Raw genomic sequence first — 19,883 nt, forward strand, 5'->3', positions numbered from 1 at the left:
GTTGGGCTGTTTTTTGTTTTTTATTACTAATTTGCCATGGGACCCTTTAGCTCAGCAGCCACTTCTGAATGGGGAGGGAAATGGCTGCTTTTGAAGGGAGCGATGTACAGAGGGTGACATGCCTTGCAGGTGTCCTGACAGTGCACAGGTGATCCAGGTGTGACTGTCCCGGAGCGCAGACCCCGGCTGTCCTGGCCAGTCCTCGAGGAGGCCAGAATCCAACAGCTTCCTGAGTTGGTCTTGGTTTGCCACGTGGAGAGACCAGAACCCAGCCAGAGGTGACGCTTCCTCACAGGCAGTGCTCGCTGCGTGGTGCGGTGGCATCCCAGTGTGGCTGCCCGGCCGCTGGTGAGATTGGGGGATATGTGACAGAGCAGCATCACAACCCTCAGAAGTCAGAAAGTGGGACTTCCCTGGCGGTCCAGTGGTTAGGACTCCACATTCTCACTGCTGAGGACCCGGGTTCAATCCCTGGTTGGGGGACTAAGATCCCACAAGCTGTGTGGCACAGCAGGGGAAAAAAAACACAAGCAGGACATCTGGGCCAGACTTATGTCCCCAGGGAAAGGAGCTCACCTGGTGAGGAGGAGATGTGATGTGTGTGGAGAATGGGTTGTGGTGGGAGAGTCCGAGACCTTTCTTTGTGTCTGGGCCAGACTCGGGGGGTGGCTTTAGGGCCCGGAACAGCAGGGTGGGCATTGCGAGGAGGCCTTTGTGAACTCAAAATAAGAAAGTCCTCTTCCAGCAGGGGAGCCCCTGGCCACAGCAGGGGCGCTGAGCCTGTCCCTGCTAGTTGCTGCAGCAGGGTCTGCGTGGCCAGGAAGGCTGGGGCAGGACGGATTCCGAAGCAGGACCTCGGGATTCCCTCTAGACAGACTCAGAGCCCTGTTTAAAAGTGAATTGGGCAGCGTGGCCTAGAGGCGTACGCCCTTGACCTGGGCAGCCTGGTGTCCAGATTCCAGCTTCTGAACCTCAGGTTTCCTCCTCAGAAAGTCAACATGTTGTAAGAGTATCTCACTCTGGGTTGTTGGCAGGGTCCACCAGGCAGCCAGTGCAGAGCAGGACGCCTGGCAGGCGTCTGGAAGTCAGCAGGGCGCACAGGCACAGGTCCTTTTAAAGAAGAACACCAGCCAGTCCTCTTCTCTTCCTTCCCGGCTTGCCCAAGGCACAGAAGTCCTTGAACAGCACACTCTGGCTCTCAGGAGGGTACACTGCCCTGCCAGCATAGACCTCATAAGGACATTCCCCCAGTGTCTAAGGTGTAGAGTTCTGGGCTCAGAACCTGCTGTTAGGAAAGTTGACAGGCCTGTGCCACCACCTTCCTGGCCGCAAGCCTTTGCCGGTGTCCCCAGAGGACAGGGAGGAGCAGCAGGCCTGGTGTGAGCGCGCAGACAGGAAGCCGACAGCGCCGCCTCCACCGAGGCCGTCCCCGGCCTCTGCAGGCCTGCTTGCCCAGCCCCGCCCTCACTGTCTGCTGCTCCTGCCGCCCTGACCGTCAGCGTCACTCACAGATTTGTTCTGTCCCTTGTCTCCTGCCCTGACTAGAACGTAAGCCCTTTTCTTGATGTAACCCGGGTACCTGGAGTAGTGCCTGGGACACGGCACAAAATAAGTATTCATTGAGCGATGAGGATCAGGGTGGTGATGGAGCGCGCGCAGGAGAGGTCTGGAAGGCACAAGGCAGCTAGCTGTTCATGAGTTTCCCCTGTAGCTGCCTCTCCCCCGACGGCCCAGGCTGAAACAGGCAGCAGCTGTGGGAAGCCATGTTTGGTCTGTACAAGGCCCATCCTACTTGGTGTCCAGCAGCTCTCCGAGCCTGTCCTGTTTTACAGACGAGGCCCAGAGGTGGGATGAGAATGGAGCCCACAGTCCAGGTGACCGGTGCACTATTCTCTTCACCCAGCTGCCTGTATAACCGATGCCCATATGGTGTCATTCAGCTCAAGTGGGGCTCAAACCGTGCAAGTTCCTGGGGATGTACAGGAGGAGGCCCCGCATCGCATGACATTTGCAATCGGATGTGAAACTGCAAGTTGAAACGCTTGGCTTAGCACCATACTCTGTCCCACGCCACAGAATCGCTCGGTCAGTGTAGCGTTTGGATTTCAGGCCACTGAAAGAGTAGTGGCCTGAAGGTCGGCAGTGGGTGTGAGCTGTGTTCAATCAGGTGGCCCGTCAGGTTCGCTTGCGTGTTAACAGTGGCCCCCGCTCTGACTGCTTGTCATGAGCAGGAGCCTCCCACAGAGCAGGGTCACCTTGGGGTGGAGGCCAGACCACGCTTGCCGAGACGACCTGGATCTCTTGGGGTGAGGGCAGGGGAGACTGGGGGCCATGTCGGGCGCTTCTGATGCCATCGGCGTTGGTTTGGTCGCCTTGCTGATTTATTTTGTTTTTTGTGGTGGTTTGTGTGATGGGGCTGAGTGGTTGCACATTCTGAGGTTCTCACATCCTCTCCCAGCTCCCTGGATATTCATTCTTGTGGCTTCTAGTTATGGTGATAAGTAGAGGCCTTCCTGGGGGTGTCACCAAGAAAAGAGACGACCGATCATACCACGGCTCTTCCCTGTGCCATTTGTACGTTCCTGCTCCCTCTACATCCCACCCACTTAACCCATCTCTGAGTGCTATTTTAAGCCAGAATCGTCCCTCACGCAGAAGGGAAGTCTGCAGTTGCTCCTCAGGAGCTTCTCTGGTTTCTGCTGGGCGCCTCCAGTGCCAGCGGGCTGCGAGGAGTTCGGGCTGGGTCTGCGGTTCCCGGATGCACAGCAGCCTCCTGCACCGCCCTGGGAGCCTCTCCTGCTCTCCTTGACTAGCGTTTAACTGGTCAAGGCTCAAGTATCTGAAGATAAAAATTGTATTCCCTCCCTGAAGTTTGCTTCTCTAAGTTAGACTGCCCCAGTTCTTTTCAGATGTTTCAGGACGAGATGTGAAGACTTTCTATCATGGTTTTTATGTTCATATATTCCTTCATTGACATTCATGCTTGGGGGCGTTTAAGGTGGGACAGCTACTCTGGAGGGCCCTGTGCTGAGCTCTGGGGATCCAAAAATAAGGCAAAACCCGTGTCCTCTAGCAGCACGTTCTCACAGGAAGAGGTACACAAACAGAACCTTGAAACCTGGTATGGCCAGCGCTGCAAGAAGGAACACCAGGGCTCGGGGCTAGCAGGAAGCCCAGTCTGGGTGGAGGAGGCACATAGAGATGACAGGTATGGCCTGAAGCCCCCCAAGTCTGCTCAGTGGAAGAGGAGGGCGTAGCGTGTACAAAGGCAGGCACGGAGGGCCCATCCCATCTCCAGCTCGGGACATGTGTAAGGGCAGCAGTGGGTCTGGCGTGCTGCCGGACAGGCTTTCTTGTCGCCATCCCAATAAAGCACGTCTCAGACAATGCACCTCTGTTCTGTTGAGGGGACTTAGGGCCAACACTTCCTTAGGCAGTGACGTGGCAGGCTTCGGGGGAGAGTTCTGCTGCCAGACCAAATGAGACCCTGCTGCCCTGGGAAGCCAGGTCCCGGGGACCAGAGAGGAAGCATCCTAGTGTGGGGCACCTGGCTCACCAGCTCTTTCCAGAGCCGAGGTCTGCACCGACTTGCCCCCCCCGCCTCGGGAGGGAACTGCCAGCAGGCGTGGGGAGGTGTGAATACTTTCTCAAAGCAGGCATGTTCTGCATGGAGATAAGCTGGGAAGTAGGAGCATGTGTGGTCGGGTTCATTAGCGTGGCACCAGGAGTCCTTTGGTAGAGGGTGCCCCTGAGAGCCATGTCCCAACACCAGAGCTGTGGGCTGCTCCTCCAGCCCCAGACGCACCCCATTCCCTGAATGCACCGTGCAGCCTGGGGGCTGCTGTGCTGGTCCCTCCTTGGCTCGGGTCCCCAGGCCAGTCTCTGCTCGTCCTTCAGCACCCAGCTCAGCTGTCACCTGCTGCCCCCAGTCTTCAGTGTTCTCACCTGCAGCCCACCTGGCTTCTCCTTGTGTCTCTGGCCCTCTCCCCTCCTTCTTTGAGCTCTAGAGGCTTGGCATGGGCTTGTCTCATGGCTTGTCACATACCGACTTAGCCTGTGGGTAGAGGGTGGGAGTTCCTGTTACCCTGAAAGGCTGTGCAGGACATCCTCTTGTCTTGACCTCGCTCGGTGTGTAGGGCACGTTTTGCTGGGTTGTTTCCCAGTATCACAGCATTAATGAATTGAACCAAAACACTGGAACGGGACTGGAAAGGCAAAGGCATGTTATCCTATGTCTTTGATGCTGGGGAATAGAGGAAAGCCATCAGCATCTGGATCCTCCTTTCTGGTCTTGAGGAAGGAGGAGGAGGCGGGACCTCTGGCCCCGACCTCTGCTCACAGCATCTCCTCTCCAAGATAGGCACTGGCGCCGTGACTGCTGGTGCGCAGCCCAGGTGGCCCCTGTCAAGCAGAGTAGACAATTTCAAGTATGGATGAGTACGGACCACCTTTATTCTTTTTTGAAATTGTAACGCTACTTAATGTGTTGGGCAGTTGGTGGGTCAAAAGTATTGACAAAACTAGACTTTTCACTCCAGTGAAAATTTGATAGTTTTGTTTATTTGCTAAATGGTGTACTTCTGTAGTAACCTGGGCATGTATTGATATTAACACAGACCACCCGTACCAGAAATAGGAGCAGCCCAGTTTGGGTGAGGTGGGATGAATGGGGAAAAACCCAAAGCCTTACCCCATAGCCAGTGTTCTCTGGAGATTCACAGTGAAACCATTGCATGATGGGGACTAGGAGAAGGACGGGTGAGGGCTGAGGTCCTTCCTGGTTTTGCTTGTTTGTTTAAAAGAGAGAAGGGGTTTATTCAGGGAGATAAGTACTCCATAGACAGAGTGTGGGCCATCTCGAAAGATGAAAGAGGCACCAGGGTACGGGGTTGTCAGTTTTTATAGTGGTGGGTAATTTCATAGGCTAACAAGCGGGAGGAGTATTCCAGCTATTTGTGGAAAAGGGTGGGGATTTCCAGGAATTGGGCCACTGCCCACTTTTTTACCTTTATGGAACTGTCATGGCACCTGTAGGTGCGTCATTTACCTTCCTGATGTGTTTCAATGAGTGTATACTGAAGCTCAGTGTCCAGTGGAAGTAGACTCTTCCGCCATCTTGGACCAATTTGGTTCTAATCAGTTTATGTCGTGTCCTGGGGCTGTGTCATTCTTTTAAAGGTTGTGTCTGGCCCCCTTCCTGTCTCATTCCCCTCTCAGAGATTTTACTCCCATAATCTTATGGGAAGCAGAGGGGCAATGGTCTGCCTTCTGTAGCTGCTTCAGGGCTGAGTAGGGTCATTGACCCTGCTTATCAGGGAGTAAAAATCTCTAGATGCCTGATCTAGGGGGTCCCAGGGGTTGGGGGACGGGGGCAGCTTCTTGCTTTGAGTTGGTATGGGCTGGAATCCTCGCATAGCCATCATCTTGATGTGGAACTGTTGTAACTGCTTCCCTAGCCTTTCTATGAATCTTTTTGAAGATGAAGCACTTTTGTAACAGCATCAGAGTACAATAACTGTCTATAAATGACAAAAGACTTAAAAGGCCGGACTTCCCTGGTGACACAGTGGTCAAGACTCCATGCTCCCAGTGCAGGGGGCCCACGTTCGATCCCTGGTCAGGGAACTACATCCCACACACATGCCGCAACTAAGGAGCCCACCTGCCACAACAAAGACCCGGCGCAACCAAATAAATAAACTAAATAAATATTAACAACAACAACAACAACAAAAGGCTTAAAAGGCATGGTTAAACATCTGATTACAGTGTAATTGATAAAGAAGCTTGGCTATTGTTGTGACATAACAATATTTTAAGGTAACAACTAGAACTCTAGCTTTATACCAGGACATACCCAAATTTTAGAGACTTTATATAATTTTTAGAATGTCTATATTAATAACATTCATCCATACAGTATATTTTTAAGTAGCTTTATGGCTCGTGTGATAATGCTTTCTATGTAATTCAGCATACTAAATAATACTAGTTTGGGACTTCACTGGTGACCCAGCGGTTAAGAATCTGCCTTCCAATGCAAGGGACGTGGGTTCGATCCCTGGTCGGGGAACTAAGATCCCACATGCCACGGGGGAACTAAGCGTGTGCACCCTGGAGCCCACCCAACACCACTAGAAAGAAGCCTGCACTACAACGAAAGATCCCACGTACCTCAACTAAGACCCAACGCAGCCAAATCAATCAATATTTTTTTAATAAAATAAATAATACTAGTTAAATATTTCTCTCTGAGATGCCTCAGGAGCCCTCTAAAGCATCCCAAAGTTAGCTGAAAGTCAAAAGAACTTTGATTACCATTTGAATTTGGGAAGTTTGTCAAAAAGTTTTAATTAAAACACTTGATCAAGTGTAAGATCATCGGTCTCTGTGAGACAATACTAATTTCTTAACCAAAGTTACAAGAGATCTCAAAAACAAATACCACTTAAAGACAATCTGTTATCAAAAGCGACATTCCAAGAAAACTTTTTTCTCTTAACAGAAAGAAAAACCAAATCCAAGTCTTACCTTAGCTTACTCCCAACCAAATCCATTTACCCAACTAAATTCAATCCAATCTTAGAAAACCCTGATCGTGCGTAACTCTTTTCAGTATTTTTTTCATTCCTCACACCTTTTACTGAAAACACATATCTTAAATTTTGTTTTTTCCACATTGAGTTATTTTTCTTGCTGACAAATTTGCAATAGATATAAGGTCTAGTAAACCTAGGTTCAACAGAAGTATTATACTTAACATTGATGACTCTAAAGACATGTCTATATTAAACCAACAAGCTTAAGCCACCTTCAATACCAGATATCAGTTTAGTACTAAATATTTTCCAGATGACATGAACCTGAAATTCATTCTGGCCAGATTATTTTCTATTTCTGAGCATTTATATAAATGCTTAATTTCCTTTAAGTCAATTCAATAGAGCTCTTTTACGAATTAATTTTTGGCAACACCACACATCTACAACACACATATAGATACAAATGAACACACAAACAAACACAGAGGCCTCGTAGTTCCCATTCCAAAATTTCAGCCATGAGTCAGGTACAGCAATGTAAAATCCATCAGTCTATAAAAGAGGTTGGATTAAAATTGAGTTTCTGAAAAAAAAAATGGGTTTCTGGCAGATGGAACAAATCAAGCTCACTTATCTAGATGGCTAAACCCTTTCTACTAATATTTATGGAAGGTGTTTTAAGATTTTTATTTGTCCTTGGCAAGTTCCAAATTATTTATGCCCCTTTTCAAAATTTGCATTTTAAAAAGATGGCAGAGGGACTTCCCTAGTGGTCCATGTTTATGACTTCGCCTTCCAGCGCAGGGGGTGTGGGTTCCATCCCTGGTCGGGGAGCTAGGATCCCATATGCCTTGCGGCCAAAAAATGAAAACATAAAAAACAGAAGCGATATTGTAACAAATTCAATAAAGACTTTAAAAATGGTCCACATCAAAAACTCCTTAAAAAAAAAAAGATGGCAGAGACAAGAGTTGCTGGTAGGACATTTGCATCTCACAGGCACAGGCATGTTCCTCCTAGGTTTCCCCTTTGTTTAATACTTACAAGCCTCTTAAATAGGGAAGGTTTTGGGAGTGGTAAAAGGATTAGTGGGTTTTGGATTATTTTTGGAGCCACACCTCGGTTCCTGTTAAGACTTGATTTGTAAGACAAGGACAGTTTTTTGTTTGTTCTTTTAAAGAATTGGGTGGCTACCTCAGTGATATTGAAGGACTGATATACCCATTCACCTATGTTGGAATGTTTTACTTTTCCTTATCTAGCTTAGGGGAGAAGCCCTCCCCCCAAATCCCTATCAGGTATGGTTAGTTTAGTCAGAACAGTGGCCTCACATTTTGGTAATCTATTTACACACAATTTTGGGGATCCTCCCTGGGTTTAAGAAATTTTTAAATTATGGCCCTCAGTCCGGCCTTTGAGGAAGCTTTCCTATAACCTCACGTGATCCCATTTTTACAGATAGCTGGACAATTTTTAGCCCAATTTTTTCACTCATTCCATTCCTATTCTGTAGGCACCCTCGACTTGAATTTTATAAGCACACACAGTGGAGGCATTCATGGCATTACAGTGTCCGGATTTGCCCACTCAAAGGAAAAGTGATACTGGGAGTCTGGGAGCGGGGGAATGCAGAAGAAAGCAACCTTTGGTTCTAGCACTGTGAACCAGTTCAACAGCCCGTAGTTTTAAAACTTGGATGGGGTGGAATGGAGACCTCCTCTCACTTGGGACTGAAGCACGCTCCCCTGGCCAAGAGTAATTGTTTTTCTTGGTGGATGCCTGGAATTTAGTAAGCAAGTCCATTTCCCAACAAGGGAATGGGGCACTCAGGCATGAGCAGCACTTGGTTTGGGGCTTTCCATCAATCCCCGTTATCTTACAGGATTAGGAGGACAGGGGTCCAGGGAAATTAGCACAGAGTAGGCAGTCTCCATATCTAATAAGAAAATACCTTTCCTACCTGCCGCGTCAAGGGTTACCCAAAGCTCCTCCGGAGAAGTGACCATGTGTCACTGGGGAGCTGGGGAGGGTCCCGGGTCCCCGGCCCTGTCAGTCTTTGGTCGTCTCAGCCATCGTTGGTCTGAGAGCCCCGAGTCCCCTTCGGCACTGGGGGCAGTCCCGCTTCCAGTGGCCCTCTTGATCTATCGTGCAGGGTCCTGGTGGACTTTTCCCATACAGGGAGCATTCGTTCTTCCAGTGGCCCTCTTATCCACACTTAAAACAGATCCTTTTTCAGTGAGACAGTGGCTCTGATCCAGGCTTCCTGGATCCTGTCCTCACCATGGGTCTTTGCAAGGGTGGGAAACCCTGAGATGGTGCAGGGGTTAGCACCTCTGCCAGTAACTGTGCTTTTTGCTGTTGTCCCTGAATCCTTTTTGTCTCTTCAACCCTATCTGTATTGTTAAATATTCCGAACGCCAAATCCATGAGCTGATTTATGGGGGTCTGGGGTCTCCAGCTCCCCAGATGGGGCATTAGGGGTAAATGGTCTGGAAGACTGTGGCCCCCTCAGAATTGGGGGAGGTAGGAGTTCCTGGTTGTGGACCCCAGGGAAGTGGACTCATAAGGGGTCATCTAAAACATCAGGCTCCCGTGGGGGAAGAAGGCACTTGGAAAGGGGTGTGAGCCAGGCACACCCGGCAGGAGTTCTTTAGACCTGGATTATGGAATAGGGTCATGAACATTTGGATGGATGGGACTTCCCCTCCATTTACCTTTCTTTTTTTTAAATAAATTTTTATTTTATTTATTATTTTTGGCTGCGTTGGGTCTTCGTTGCTGCGTGCGGGCTTTTCTCTAGTTGTGGTGAGCAAGGGCTACTCTTCGTTGCAGTTCGCCGGCTTTTCATTGCAGTGGCTTGTCTTGTTGCGGAGCTCGGGCTCGAGGCGCATGGGCTTCAGTACTTGCGGCTTGCAGGCTCTAGAGCTCAGGCTCAGTAGTTGTGGCGCACGGGCTTAGTTGCTCCACAGCATGTGGAATCTTCCCGGACCAGGGCTCGAACCTGTGTTCCCTGCACTGGCAGGCAGATTCTTAACCACTGCACCACCGGGGAAGTCCCTTTCCTTTTGCAAAATAAGTCCAGCTGCAAGATGGATTATAATTTAATGACCCAAATTTTTTTGCCAGATCTCTTGGTCCCCTAGTTTGTACTGGGGCCATGCAGTATTGCAAAAGAAAATTAATTTCTTTTTTTCTTAAACCATCTTAAGTTTTCCCCAACTAGCTAATATGCATCCTAGCAGAGAGTCCTTCGGGATGCTTGTAGTTGCCCCCATTTTTTATTGGGATGTCTTGACATGACAGGGGTCTGATTGATCCTGGCCAGATGGTAGTCATTTGTTCTGGCATTCTCCCAGTGTCAACAGTCAGGTCCCTGAGAGCCACCAGCCAACCTGAAATCTGCCAGGTTGGTTAGCCTGAGGACGCCCCTTGGATTAGTCAAGGAAAGGAACAAGAGTCCCAGGACCTAAATCCTTCAGAGACGGAGGGAGGAGACCTAGGCCCTGAGCCAACTAAACAGGTTAACTTTATCCCTGAAACAAAAGAAAGAGAAACAGATAGAGCCGGGGGCCTCCAAGGAGGCTCAAGGACCAATAGACAGTCCAGGAAGTCAGGAGAGGAGGATATAAGAGGAATCCAGGATAGGAGGGAAGGTGTGCGGCCACACACTTCCTCAGAGAGGCTCGTAAGCCCACTGAGAAAGGTGCTCGCCCGCTGCCTCTGCTCAGGGGTTGATGAAGTCCGCCTGTGACCCCCACGAGAGAAGTGCTCGCCCACACTTCCGCTCAGGGGTGTCTGGGCTCCCCACGAGATGTGACCCTTCAGAGGGAGCATGACGCCCAGCTTGGTATCAGTTGACGAGGGGGTTGAAATAAGGAGCATACTGAGTGGGACCAGGAAGGTGCACAGCAGGCCGAGTGCGGACGTGCAGAGGGAGCTCTGGGTCGGACCGGGATGGCGGATGGGAGCAAGTCTGGGGGTGTTGGCGCCACTGCCGGCAGTCTCTGCTCACGTGTGTCCCATCCTGACTGAGTGCACGCTGGCTGGGAGGGGCCCAAAGCCAGGCTGTTTCTAGAGCCATTGGTCTCAGTTCCAACTAAATTCCTGGGCCAGCAGGCACCAAGCCAGGCCTGACATTGCAGTGGGATGAGTGTGTAGCCAGGCAGGACCCCGCCCCAGTCCCCATTGCCAGGTCAGGAGTGATACTGGCTGTCACACGTGTGCACCAGGTTAAACACTCGAGGGTGTTCCACCCGCCGGGCTTGGGTGCCCCTTGTCTGAGGTGGCCTCTGAAGCATTTTCCCTGCAGCCCCGGATGCCGCAAGAGTGTCTTGGAAATGTGCTCCTCTAGCTGTGCAGTTGTGTGCCAGGCTCAAAGCCAGGGTTTTGCTACGAAAGCAGAAGGGGAGAATGCACAGAGATTTATCAGCAACAGGAGGGGCTGGAAGGAGCACTCTTAACCTTTCTGGGTGTTCAGCTTAATTATTTAGGTTGAGCCTTAGATTTTGACAAGACCCCAACTCTGGGAAAGGTGTGCAAGTTAGAACTTCTGAAACCAAGCAGAACATCTTCACTTCTCTGTGTCTTTAGCAAAGCAGAACCAGCTATACAAAGACAGATTTGGGGGAGAAAGGTAGAGTCCAGATGCTGGGAATGGATCCCTGCAGAAAGCCTCTAGCCAGACTTGGGAACCGGGATTTTTGTCATCCAGTTCACATGTGAAAAGCCTCAACCCTCAGCAGGGTCAAAAAGCCTTGCTTCTCCAAGCTGAAATTCTGTCCCCTGTTCGTTGGAAACCTCACAGGCAGCAAGATGACTTCTTGCCAATGAAAAGATGTTTTCCTTTGTTACCTGTGGAGTGAGTACATGTGTGCCCCCGAGGGCGCTTTATGGGGCTTTGGTGTAGGCACCAAGCAGCTCCAAGGAGAAATGCAGGATGAAGGACCTTCCAGGCAACTGCCACCAGTTCAGCTACCGAGAAGAGCAGCAGGTCCTGCACACTGGACGTCTGAGATGTTCTGAAAGGTCAAAGAGCAGTGAAAAGAGCCCAGGACTTCGAACTGGGTGGGCTCGCTGGTGCTGACCCCTGAGCCAGTTCACTGTTTCCACCCCAGGGGTGGGGAGAGGCTCACCCAGAGCAAATGGGGGTGGTGGCGGTGAAGCCCTGCAGCCCCAGTGGTCTCCCACCAACTGGGACACATTAGAGAGTTTTTTTTAAACCACTCAAAAGAATTTGTTTCAGCTATTTATATAAGTAATATGTGTTCACTGTAGGAAATTTGGAAAGTAAAGTATAAAGAAGGAAATCACCTGTTACCCCACCACCCACAGCTGACTACTGTTGTTCGGGATTTTTCCATACGTGTTCTGTGTGGGATCCCAAGAGTACAAGCTGTTGTATAACCTGCTTTTACACTTCTGCTTTTTTTCATCATGTCACCGTCTCACTGAGCTCCCCACGTTGCTGTCGATGCCCGCGTGGCGCCACATCGAGGGAGGGAGGTGGCCTGGTTTTTTAACAACCCTTTATCGTTGGAGTCCTGACCAGCTCTTCCCTGTTCTAAGTGACTGCATCACTTCATTATCTCTGTAGGGCAATGGTTCTCGAAGCAGCTCAGGGCCAGTTTGGCCCCCCCGGGGACACTTGGCAATGCCTAGGGACATTTTCTTTCCATTGTCGCAGTCGGGGTGGGTGATACTGCGGCATCTGGAGGTTGGAGGCTGGCGATAGTGCTGAGCACCCGCAGTACCCGGGGACCGCCCCCCTCCTCCCGCCAACCGGCTGTCGGTGGAGAAGTCTCTTGGCTGGGCCCCGGCTGCGTCACAGGTGTGATGCTCTCACTGGCGCTGGTCGGTGTCCTCCATCGAGACAGTGAGCGAATGCGAGTGTGTATTGTCATGTGGCGGGGCATTTCTTAGGCCTTCCATGTTTGACCGTGGTTTCAGGAAAATTAAAACCACCATGTTTAGAGGTCTCTTGAATCCAGAGGAAAGGGGGAGAGGTTGTAGGGACTGTGGCTGAAGGGTCCATGGGCTGCTGAGCAGAGGTGCCCTTGCTGAGTGTATGGTCAGCTCTGTCTTGTCCTAAAAAAGAATTAATGCAGCTTACAGCTTACAAGCGTGCATTCAGTACAGCCAGGTAAAATAAATGAGAAATAAAGTGAGAAGTAAAAGTGAGGCAAAGGGAAAATGGGGGGGAGGAAAACAAGCGGCCTAGGGGAGCAGCAGTGGGTTTGAGATGGCGTAGCTCTGAGCCTGTGGAAGACGCTTCCCCCCAGGGTCCCAGGGAGCTGTGCCTGTCCTGCTCGCTTGACCAGGTTTCCGAGAGCCCAGGTGCTGTGTGTGCCCCACCCCAGCTGCGGGCGAGGGCAAGAGGGCGAGGCTTAGGCCACTCCAAGGGAGTTGGCGTCCCTGCACCAAGCCCTGAGAGGCCTGCGCAGGTGGTGAAAGGGAAGTGTTGGAACATTCTCCCATCAGGAAGTGACGTGCCTGCCTGAGCAGGGACCTCAGGTACCCGTGCACACGGGAGGGTGGCTTCGGGACAGCCATTCCTGAGCCTGCACCCCTGGGCTCAGTCCAGGCGGTGGTGAGGGGGCCTGAGCAAGGAGGAGGTCCTTCAGCTGGAGGGAGCACGGGCAAGGGCCCCGGCGTGGGCGCGGGCAGACGGGCCAGGAACCCTGCTGGCCCCTCGGATGGTAGCGGCACAGCCAGACTGGGCAGCTCCGGCACCAGCTGGGGGAGGCCACCCACTGTTCCCGCTGTCTCCTGAGCTGCCCTCAGCCTCCCCTCTCTGCAGGGCGAGGCCTTCACAGAGGAGGGGCACACCTCCTGTGCTCGTCACAGCCCTTTTTACCCTGAGTCTCCAGATTCTACTAAGCACTGTCTGGCCTGGCCCAGCCCACACTGGCTGGAGGGGGACAGTGGCTGGAGGAGGAAGCTGAGAAAAGGGGCCCCCTGCCTGATGTGAGCCCCTGACCTGGACCTTCATGGCAACAGGGCCAGCCCAGAACTGGCCTCAGGCCCCCAGGCCAGTCAGGGACCCCAAGAGGGGGTGCAGAGACCCCTTCCCTGCCGGTCTTCTGCACCTGGGGGCCTGCCCCCTTATGCCCAGCCTATCCAGGTGTTCACTCACCCAACCTCTGGGCCCATGCCCCCTTCCCTGGCAAAGGCTCCTGAGAGCCCTCCCCAGCCTGGACACCGCCTGGATGGGCCCCTCAGACCAAGCCTGGCCACTGAGGAAGATGCCAGGGCGCACCTCCTCCTCCACTGCTGCCCCACCAACCTGCTTGTCCTGGGCCTCGGGGTCTGGGTTGACAAGCTGCCCCTGGGACGTGAGCGCCCACAATCCTTAATGGGCAAGACTGCCCAGTCCAGGGCGCGGAGGCCATGCCTGGCTTCTCCCAGGTGCAGGATAACCTCAGGAGGACTGTGTGGCTGATGCATGGGGAGTTGGGCATTGCAGACCCCGATGGGGTTGAGGAACGGGAGGACAGAGGCGGCCCTGGCCAGCAGGTGGCAGCACAGACTGTCCGCAGAGCTGAGGAGCTGGCGAAGGAAGACGAGCCCAGGACCCTGGCTGGCTCACCCGTCCCACCCAGGGTGCCCACCCATGGTGGGACCCCCAAGTGAGACCAGATGGGGACAGCAGCAGCCGGGAGGTGGCTGGGAAACAGACCAGAAGGCCATGTCCCGAACAGCCCCAACCTCCTTCCTGCTCGGGGACCCTCTGGTGGGGACCTGCCATGGGAGGCCCAGGGACTGGGGCACCTGAGGGTCCTGGAGAGGAGGCTGCAGGGAGGAGGGGGACTGACGGGGCCCTGGGGCTTCCTGGAAGGGGCTGGAGGGCTAGGCTAGGGGCGAGCAAGGGGACAGTTCAGCCTAATGGGAAGCTGGGAGGGAAGGAAGGGGAGGAGAGACATTATTTAGGAGATGGAGTAGGTGTTGAGGTGGGAGAGGGAGCAGCTGCCTGCAAGAAGAGGAAAAGGGTTTGGGGGGAAAAGGTACCAAGTTTCTGGGCTCCTGCCCTCCCCCCAGCGTCCACAGCTCCCCCAGGCTACAGGATGGGGCTAAGCAAAGTGCCAGGCTCCACGCCCCAGGCCCCCAAATCCTTTCGATGCTCAGGCTGGGGCTCTGCCACCCCGGAGCTCCTCCCCCTTCTTGTCCCTCCCCCACCAGCCCACCCCAGGCCTGCAGGGAAGCCAAGCAGACAGGATGGCGGAGAGGCTCATGGAACAGGACTAGGTGGGTACAGCAGGGTGCCTGCCTCCTGCTTACTGCTGTCCCAGCTTACAGTGAAGCACAAAGGGCAGACCCAAGACTCAGGCCTCGGAGCCTGGCTGCTGAGCCCTGAGCTGCCCCTGGAAAGGGGAGGCACCACTCAGACTTTGGGCAGGCCAAAACCCTAGTTTATTTCAGCATCAGCAACATCTCAACCATCACAAAAATAAACTCTACCAAGGGCAACAGAAGTCTCTACAGCAAGGCTAAGGGCTCAGTCGCCAAACGGCGAGCCTCAGGGGTGCATGGTGGGCACTGCCCGGACAATAAGTTAGGAAGCAGCAGGGCTGGAGGTGGTGGCAGATGCAGGCCAGGGCTTCACTTCTGGGCAGGCACGAGGTCATCGATGGCCTGGCCCTGCTCCAGCCGCTGCTCCATCTCGATGAGCAGCTTCACGCCGTCCACCACCATCTGCACCAGCTCCACCTCCGAGAAGCCCAAGCGGTCTGCGTTGGAGACGTCAAAGATCCCGCCCACGGCAGCCGTGTCCACACCGCCTGGGGAGACAGCCAGGTCAGCAGGGCTGGGGGGGCGGCTGCCCCGGCAGAGAGGGGTGCCTGCAGGCCCCCCACCCCACTCACCTGTGCCTCGCTTCTGAAGCCGCAGCCGCTTGAGCACCTCCGGGAACTTCTCGTGCTTGCCCAGGTGGGGCAACTTGATGTGCACCCCTGCCCGCAGCCCTGTGCCCAGGTTAGACGGGCAGGTGAGGATGTAGCCCAGGTGAGGGTTCCACATGAATTCGTAGTTCTTGGACTTGAAAAGCGTTTCAATCTGGAGGTGGAGGTGTGACAGGGGAGGCCTGGCTGAGACACCCCCCAGGGGACCAGCTGAGACCCGGGAGCCCCCCGCAGGACCCTGAGGCAACTGACACCTGGACTCCCCAGGAGGTTAATGGGGCACCTACATCTCTGCCTGAACCAGGGGGCCTGGCCCTGCCCACTCCCTGGCACCCAGCCCCCACTGTGCCAGCCCAGGTTGCGGGGGCCAGGCCTGACCTGGGTGAGGCCATTGCAGAAGCGGGTGAACACCTCCTTCATGTTGCCCCCCTTCTGCATGGAGATGACCCGCAGGTGGTCCTCCTCGTTGATCCACACCAGGAAGGTCTTATTGTCATTGTGCCTGGGGGAGGGGCACAGTCAAGCCTCCTCCCTGGACTGTGGTCTCAGGGCACATCCAGAAAAAAAACCCTAGGGGGTCCCCAGACCGGAGGCACTTCCCAGGTCCCTGGGGTACTCATCCCAGCTGTACCCAGGACTCCAGCCCTGTCAACAGACTGGGGGCACGGAGGGAGGCCAGGACAGCTCAGAGGGGACAGAAAGAGAGGCCTGAGCTGCTTCCCCAGCTTGCCCATCAGGTACTGTGTGGTCCCCCCCACCAAGGGGATAAGGGGCAGAGGCAGCCAGCACAGCCCCCCTACAGGGGGATGCGCTGTAGCTGGGCGCGGAAGCCCCACGATACACGCACAGTGTGAACAGGAGCTTGTAAGCTCTCCTCCCCCACCGCCCACTCGAGGAAGCGTCTGCGTCACCCAGCACCTGACTGACTCCCCGCGGGGAAGCGGGTGGGAAAGGAGAGAAAACAAGTAGCTCCAGCTCCCCAGAGGGGGGTGGAAGAGAAAAGCCAACACGACTGGTCCCCCACCTCTAAGATCCTGAGAGGCTGAGGCCTCTACTAGCCGGGGTCCTTCACTTACCTGCGAGGTCAAGGTCACCTGCGAGGAGGCCTGGGTAGCACCAAACCCATCCCAGGAGCGCGGCCCCTCCCTCTTCCTCCTCAGCCTCACCAGGGAGAGGACCAAGGCGGGGAGTGGGGACCCGCGGGACGGGGGTTGGGGAGTACGCACCAGATGCCGCGGGCATCCGGCCAGTCGCGGGCCATGCCCGAGGCCAGCAGCAGGGGCGACACGGGCTTATCGAAAAGGAAGTGGTCGTCGATGAGCTGCTGCTGTTCCGCCTCGGTCATGCTTTTGAGCGCATAGTACCTCCCCGCCAGGTCACCGTCCAGGCTCGACAGGGCTGCGGAGGGGCGCGCTCAGGAGGACAAGCGGGTGGGCTCCTGTCCCACACCGCCACCACCCCTAGCGACACGGATCCGCCCCACCTCCCCGTGCCCGCTCGGCTTGGCTGGAGTCCAGTCCTCCCGGTCTGGGCGGCGGGCCGAGCCGGTGACCCGGCCCAAGCCGACCCTCGCCGGGCCCCAGGACGCTGTAGGCGCGGGGCTGGGCCTCGGTCCCTCCGGGAAACCGGAGCCAGAGCGCAGATAAGAGCGCGGCGTCGGCGGCTCGGGTGACTAGTAAACAAGCCGGCAGGGGCCGGGACTGGGACCGGGAGTGTGGCCCGGCCAGCCCGACCCTTACCTTCGACGGCGAGCTTCTCGATGGCGCGGCGCTCCCCGCGGCTGCAATGCGGGGGGAGGCAGAAGCCGCGGATGCTGCGGCCCGTGCGCACCCGCGAGCTCAGCACGTAGTTGGGGTCCAGGTCGTCGCCGCCCTGGGGGCCAAGCAGAGGTGAGCTCCGGGAGACCCCTCCCCAGGCCGACCCGCCGCCCCGGGCCGCCCGGCACCTGCAGGTTGTCGGGGTTGAGGTCGGTCTTGTGCTCGTCTGTGGGCTTATAGCCGCCGTGCCGATCCTCAATGATGGGGTCAAAGAGCTCCTTGAACACGTCGTACGACTCCTCATCGCCAGCCACGCAGCCCACGGTCATGATATAGGGGTGGCCTGTTGGGGGGGCGCGGAATGGGGACAGTGACGTCACTGCCAGGCCTCAGCGAGCCGCTGAGGACCCTACCGCTGTGCGCGGGAAGAGGGCGCCCGGACTTTGGCCCGAGGGGGGGACTGGCATGGGGAGGGGGGGACTCTGGATCCCAGCCGGGGGTTGTCCCGCGGATACGGCGCTGGCACCCTGACCCCGGGACTGGTGTGCGCGTACCGGGGTTGTCCACGCCGGTCTGGATGACGTCGTCCAGCGTGAAGCCGCTCGGCGTGCTCTTAGCGCGCAGCTCGGCGTACAGCTCGGGGGTCAGTACCTTGGCCATGTGATTGTTGTGGCCACTGAGGTCGGGGTACTCGTCCTCGGCCGGGAAGCGCAGCTTCAGCGTGTTGTGGCTGTTGGAGAAGGGCATGGCGGCGGCGGGCTGCGGGGAGACGCGGGGGTCAGCGGGCACCCGAGGCTCCGGGCCTCCTGGGAACCTGCTCACCACCCAGGGACCCGGGCACCGGTCGCCCGGGACGCGGCCAAGGTCAGCGGGGTCGGCACTGCGCGCAGGGGGCTACCACATCGCCCAGGACCCCCGGCCTAGCTGGCGCGCCCGCTCCAGGCGGCGGGCCCCGGCGTGCCGGGAGCGCGCGACGTCGCGGCCCCCGAGCCCCCTCCATGCGCAGCGCCCCTGCCCCGGTGCCCCGCTACCCACCCCCACACCCCCGCCCTCGGGCCCACTCACTGAGCAGCCGGACGAGGGCGGGGGTTCTCGGTCGGTCGTCAGCTCAGGGCGCGGCGCAGGCGAACAGCTGCCGCTCCGCGCTCCCGCGGCTCTTAAGGGGCGCGACGCGGGCCTCCCATTGGCCGCTATTTATAGCCCATTCATTCCATTGGGCCGCGCTACGGGGTGGTGCCGTCGCTTTGTCCGCCGCCCGCAGCCCCCCAAAGCCCCCCCACCCCAGGCAGCCCACCCCGACTATCCCCTCGCCGGGACCCCGCGCAGCCCGCCTACCCCACCCCACGCCCGCCCAGGATCCCGAAGCCGGAAGACATTCTGGATTCCCATCCCCCGCCCCCCCAGCCTGCCTCCGAGCGGGAAACCGAGGCAGGAGGGCCACCAGGCCCTTGAGGACGCTCGGGCTTGTCTGCACCATGGCTCCTGCCCTCCCTCGTCTTGCCTGTCCCCGCGGTGGTTGCGGCGAGGGGCCAGGCGAGGGCGTCCAGGGCTTCCACAGCAGGTACTGCCAGACCCCCGCCGCCCCCCCTTCTCCCGCCCCGTCCGAGCTGGCCCCGAGCCTCCGACCTTCTCCAAGGTGCCCGGGCGGTCTTGGTGCAGCGCGAAGGCGCTCCGGAGGCCTGGCTGCGGCCCAGCCCGGCGGCACCCTTTGTGCCTTGACCTTGGGCAAGTCCCCGGGCTTTGGGGCGTCTGAGCCAGACACCCCGGGCCCAGCCCCTCCTGGTTGATGCGGAAGTACTCTGGCTTTGCCGGGGAGTGCACAGTCTCAGAGTCCCCAGACCCCAGGCCCGTGCCCTCTCTGCAGGGGACAGGTTCATCTCCCCACCCCACCCCCAAAGGCAGTCCTCGGAGACTTTTGGCAAAGACTGGAGGAAATGCTAACAAACAATAAGCACATGTGAGATTAAAAAAAAAAAAAAAAAAGACACTAAAAATCAGAATCACGCAAGTTAAAATAACGACTATGCCTTCCACTAGCCCCAGCACACCCAGACTGGCAAAAAAAAGAAAAGATTGATACCAGCCAGTGTTGGCTATGGGTTGGAATGTGGGGAGACAGGCATTCACACGCTGCCTGCAACTGTGAATTGCTACATCTTTTTAGGAAAGTAATTTGGCAGTATCTATTAAAATTTTAAATGTTCATACTCCACGACCCAGCAATCACACTTCTAGGAGTCCAGCCTATAGACAGTCTCATTTCTCTTTGCAGATAGACCAAGAGATGTGTAGTAGGAGAAACAAACACAAACAAACCCGGATATAACACGATGCCCATCACTTGGGGCCTGGCTGGGGGTAGGGAAGGCATCTCCCCAGTGTGGAATATTATACAGCTATTAAAAAGCGTGAATTGGAGCTTGTGTGGTTGATGTCCATCATATGTTGCTTTGTGAATGAAGCAAGGAAGGGGGAATACCCTTATCTATGTGTATATTTAACAAAATCCCTCCAGGACTGCACAGTGTGCTCTGTGGGCAGCAAGGTGAACCCTGCTGCGGCTGCTGCGAGAAGACTGGCTGTGAGCAAGCAGCTAAGTGAACAAAATACCATCCGGAGATGGGAGGAGATGGGTCCTGGGGGGGCTGGGGCAGAGCGGGCATTGCAGCGTGTCTGGTGCCTCTGAGGAG

At 55.6% G+C, this 19,883-nt stretch overlaps 1 protein-coding gene across 1 annotated transcript; it reads right to left on the minus strand.

Annotated features, from left to right (window-relative positions):
- Window positions 1–14,925: 14,925 nt before the first annotated feature.
- Window positions 14,926–17,940, minus strand: CKB (creatine kinase B; the record flags this gene model as incomplete). Its single annotated transcript, XM_079699218.1, has 7 exons — window positions 14,926–15,316; window positions 15,401–15,590; window positions 15,815–15,938; window positions 16,663–16,834; window positions 17,176–17,308; window positions 17,382–17,536; window positions 17,748–17,940. The coding sequence occupies 7 exons, from the start codon at window positions 17,938–17,940 to the stop codon at window positions 15,138–15,140; spliced, it is 1,146 nt and encodes a 381-aa protein (XP_079555344.1). The 3' UTR covers window positions 14,926–15,137.
- Window positions 17,941–19,883: the final 1,943 nt, after the last annotated feature.

The sequence above is a fragment of the Hyperoodon ampullatus genome (assembly GCF_949752795.1).
Source record: "Hyperoodon ampullatus genome assembly, chromosome: 3".
Taxonomy (NCBI): domain Eukaryota; kingdom Metazoa; phylum Chordata; class Mammalia; order Artiodactyla; family Ziphiidae; genus Hyperoodon; species Hyperoodon ampullatus.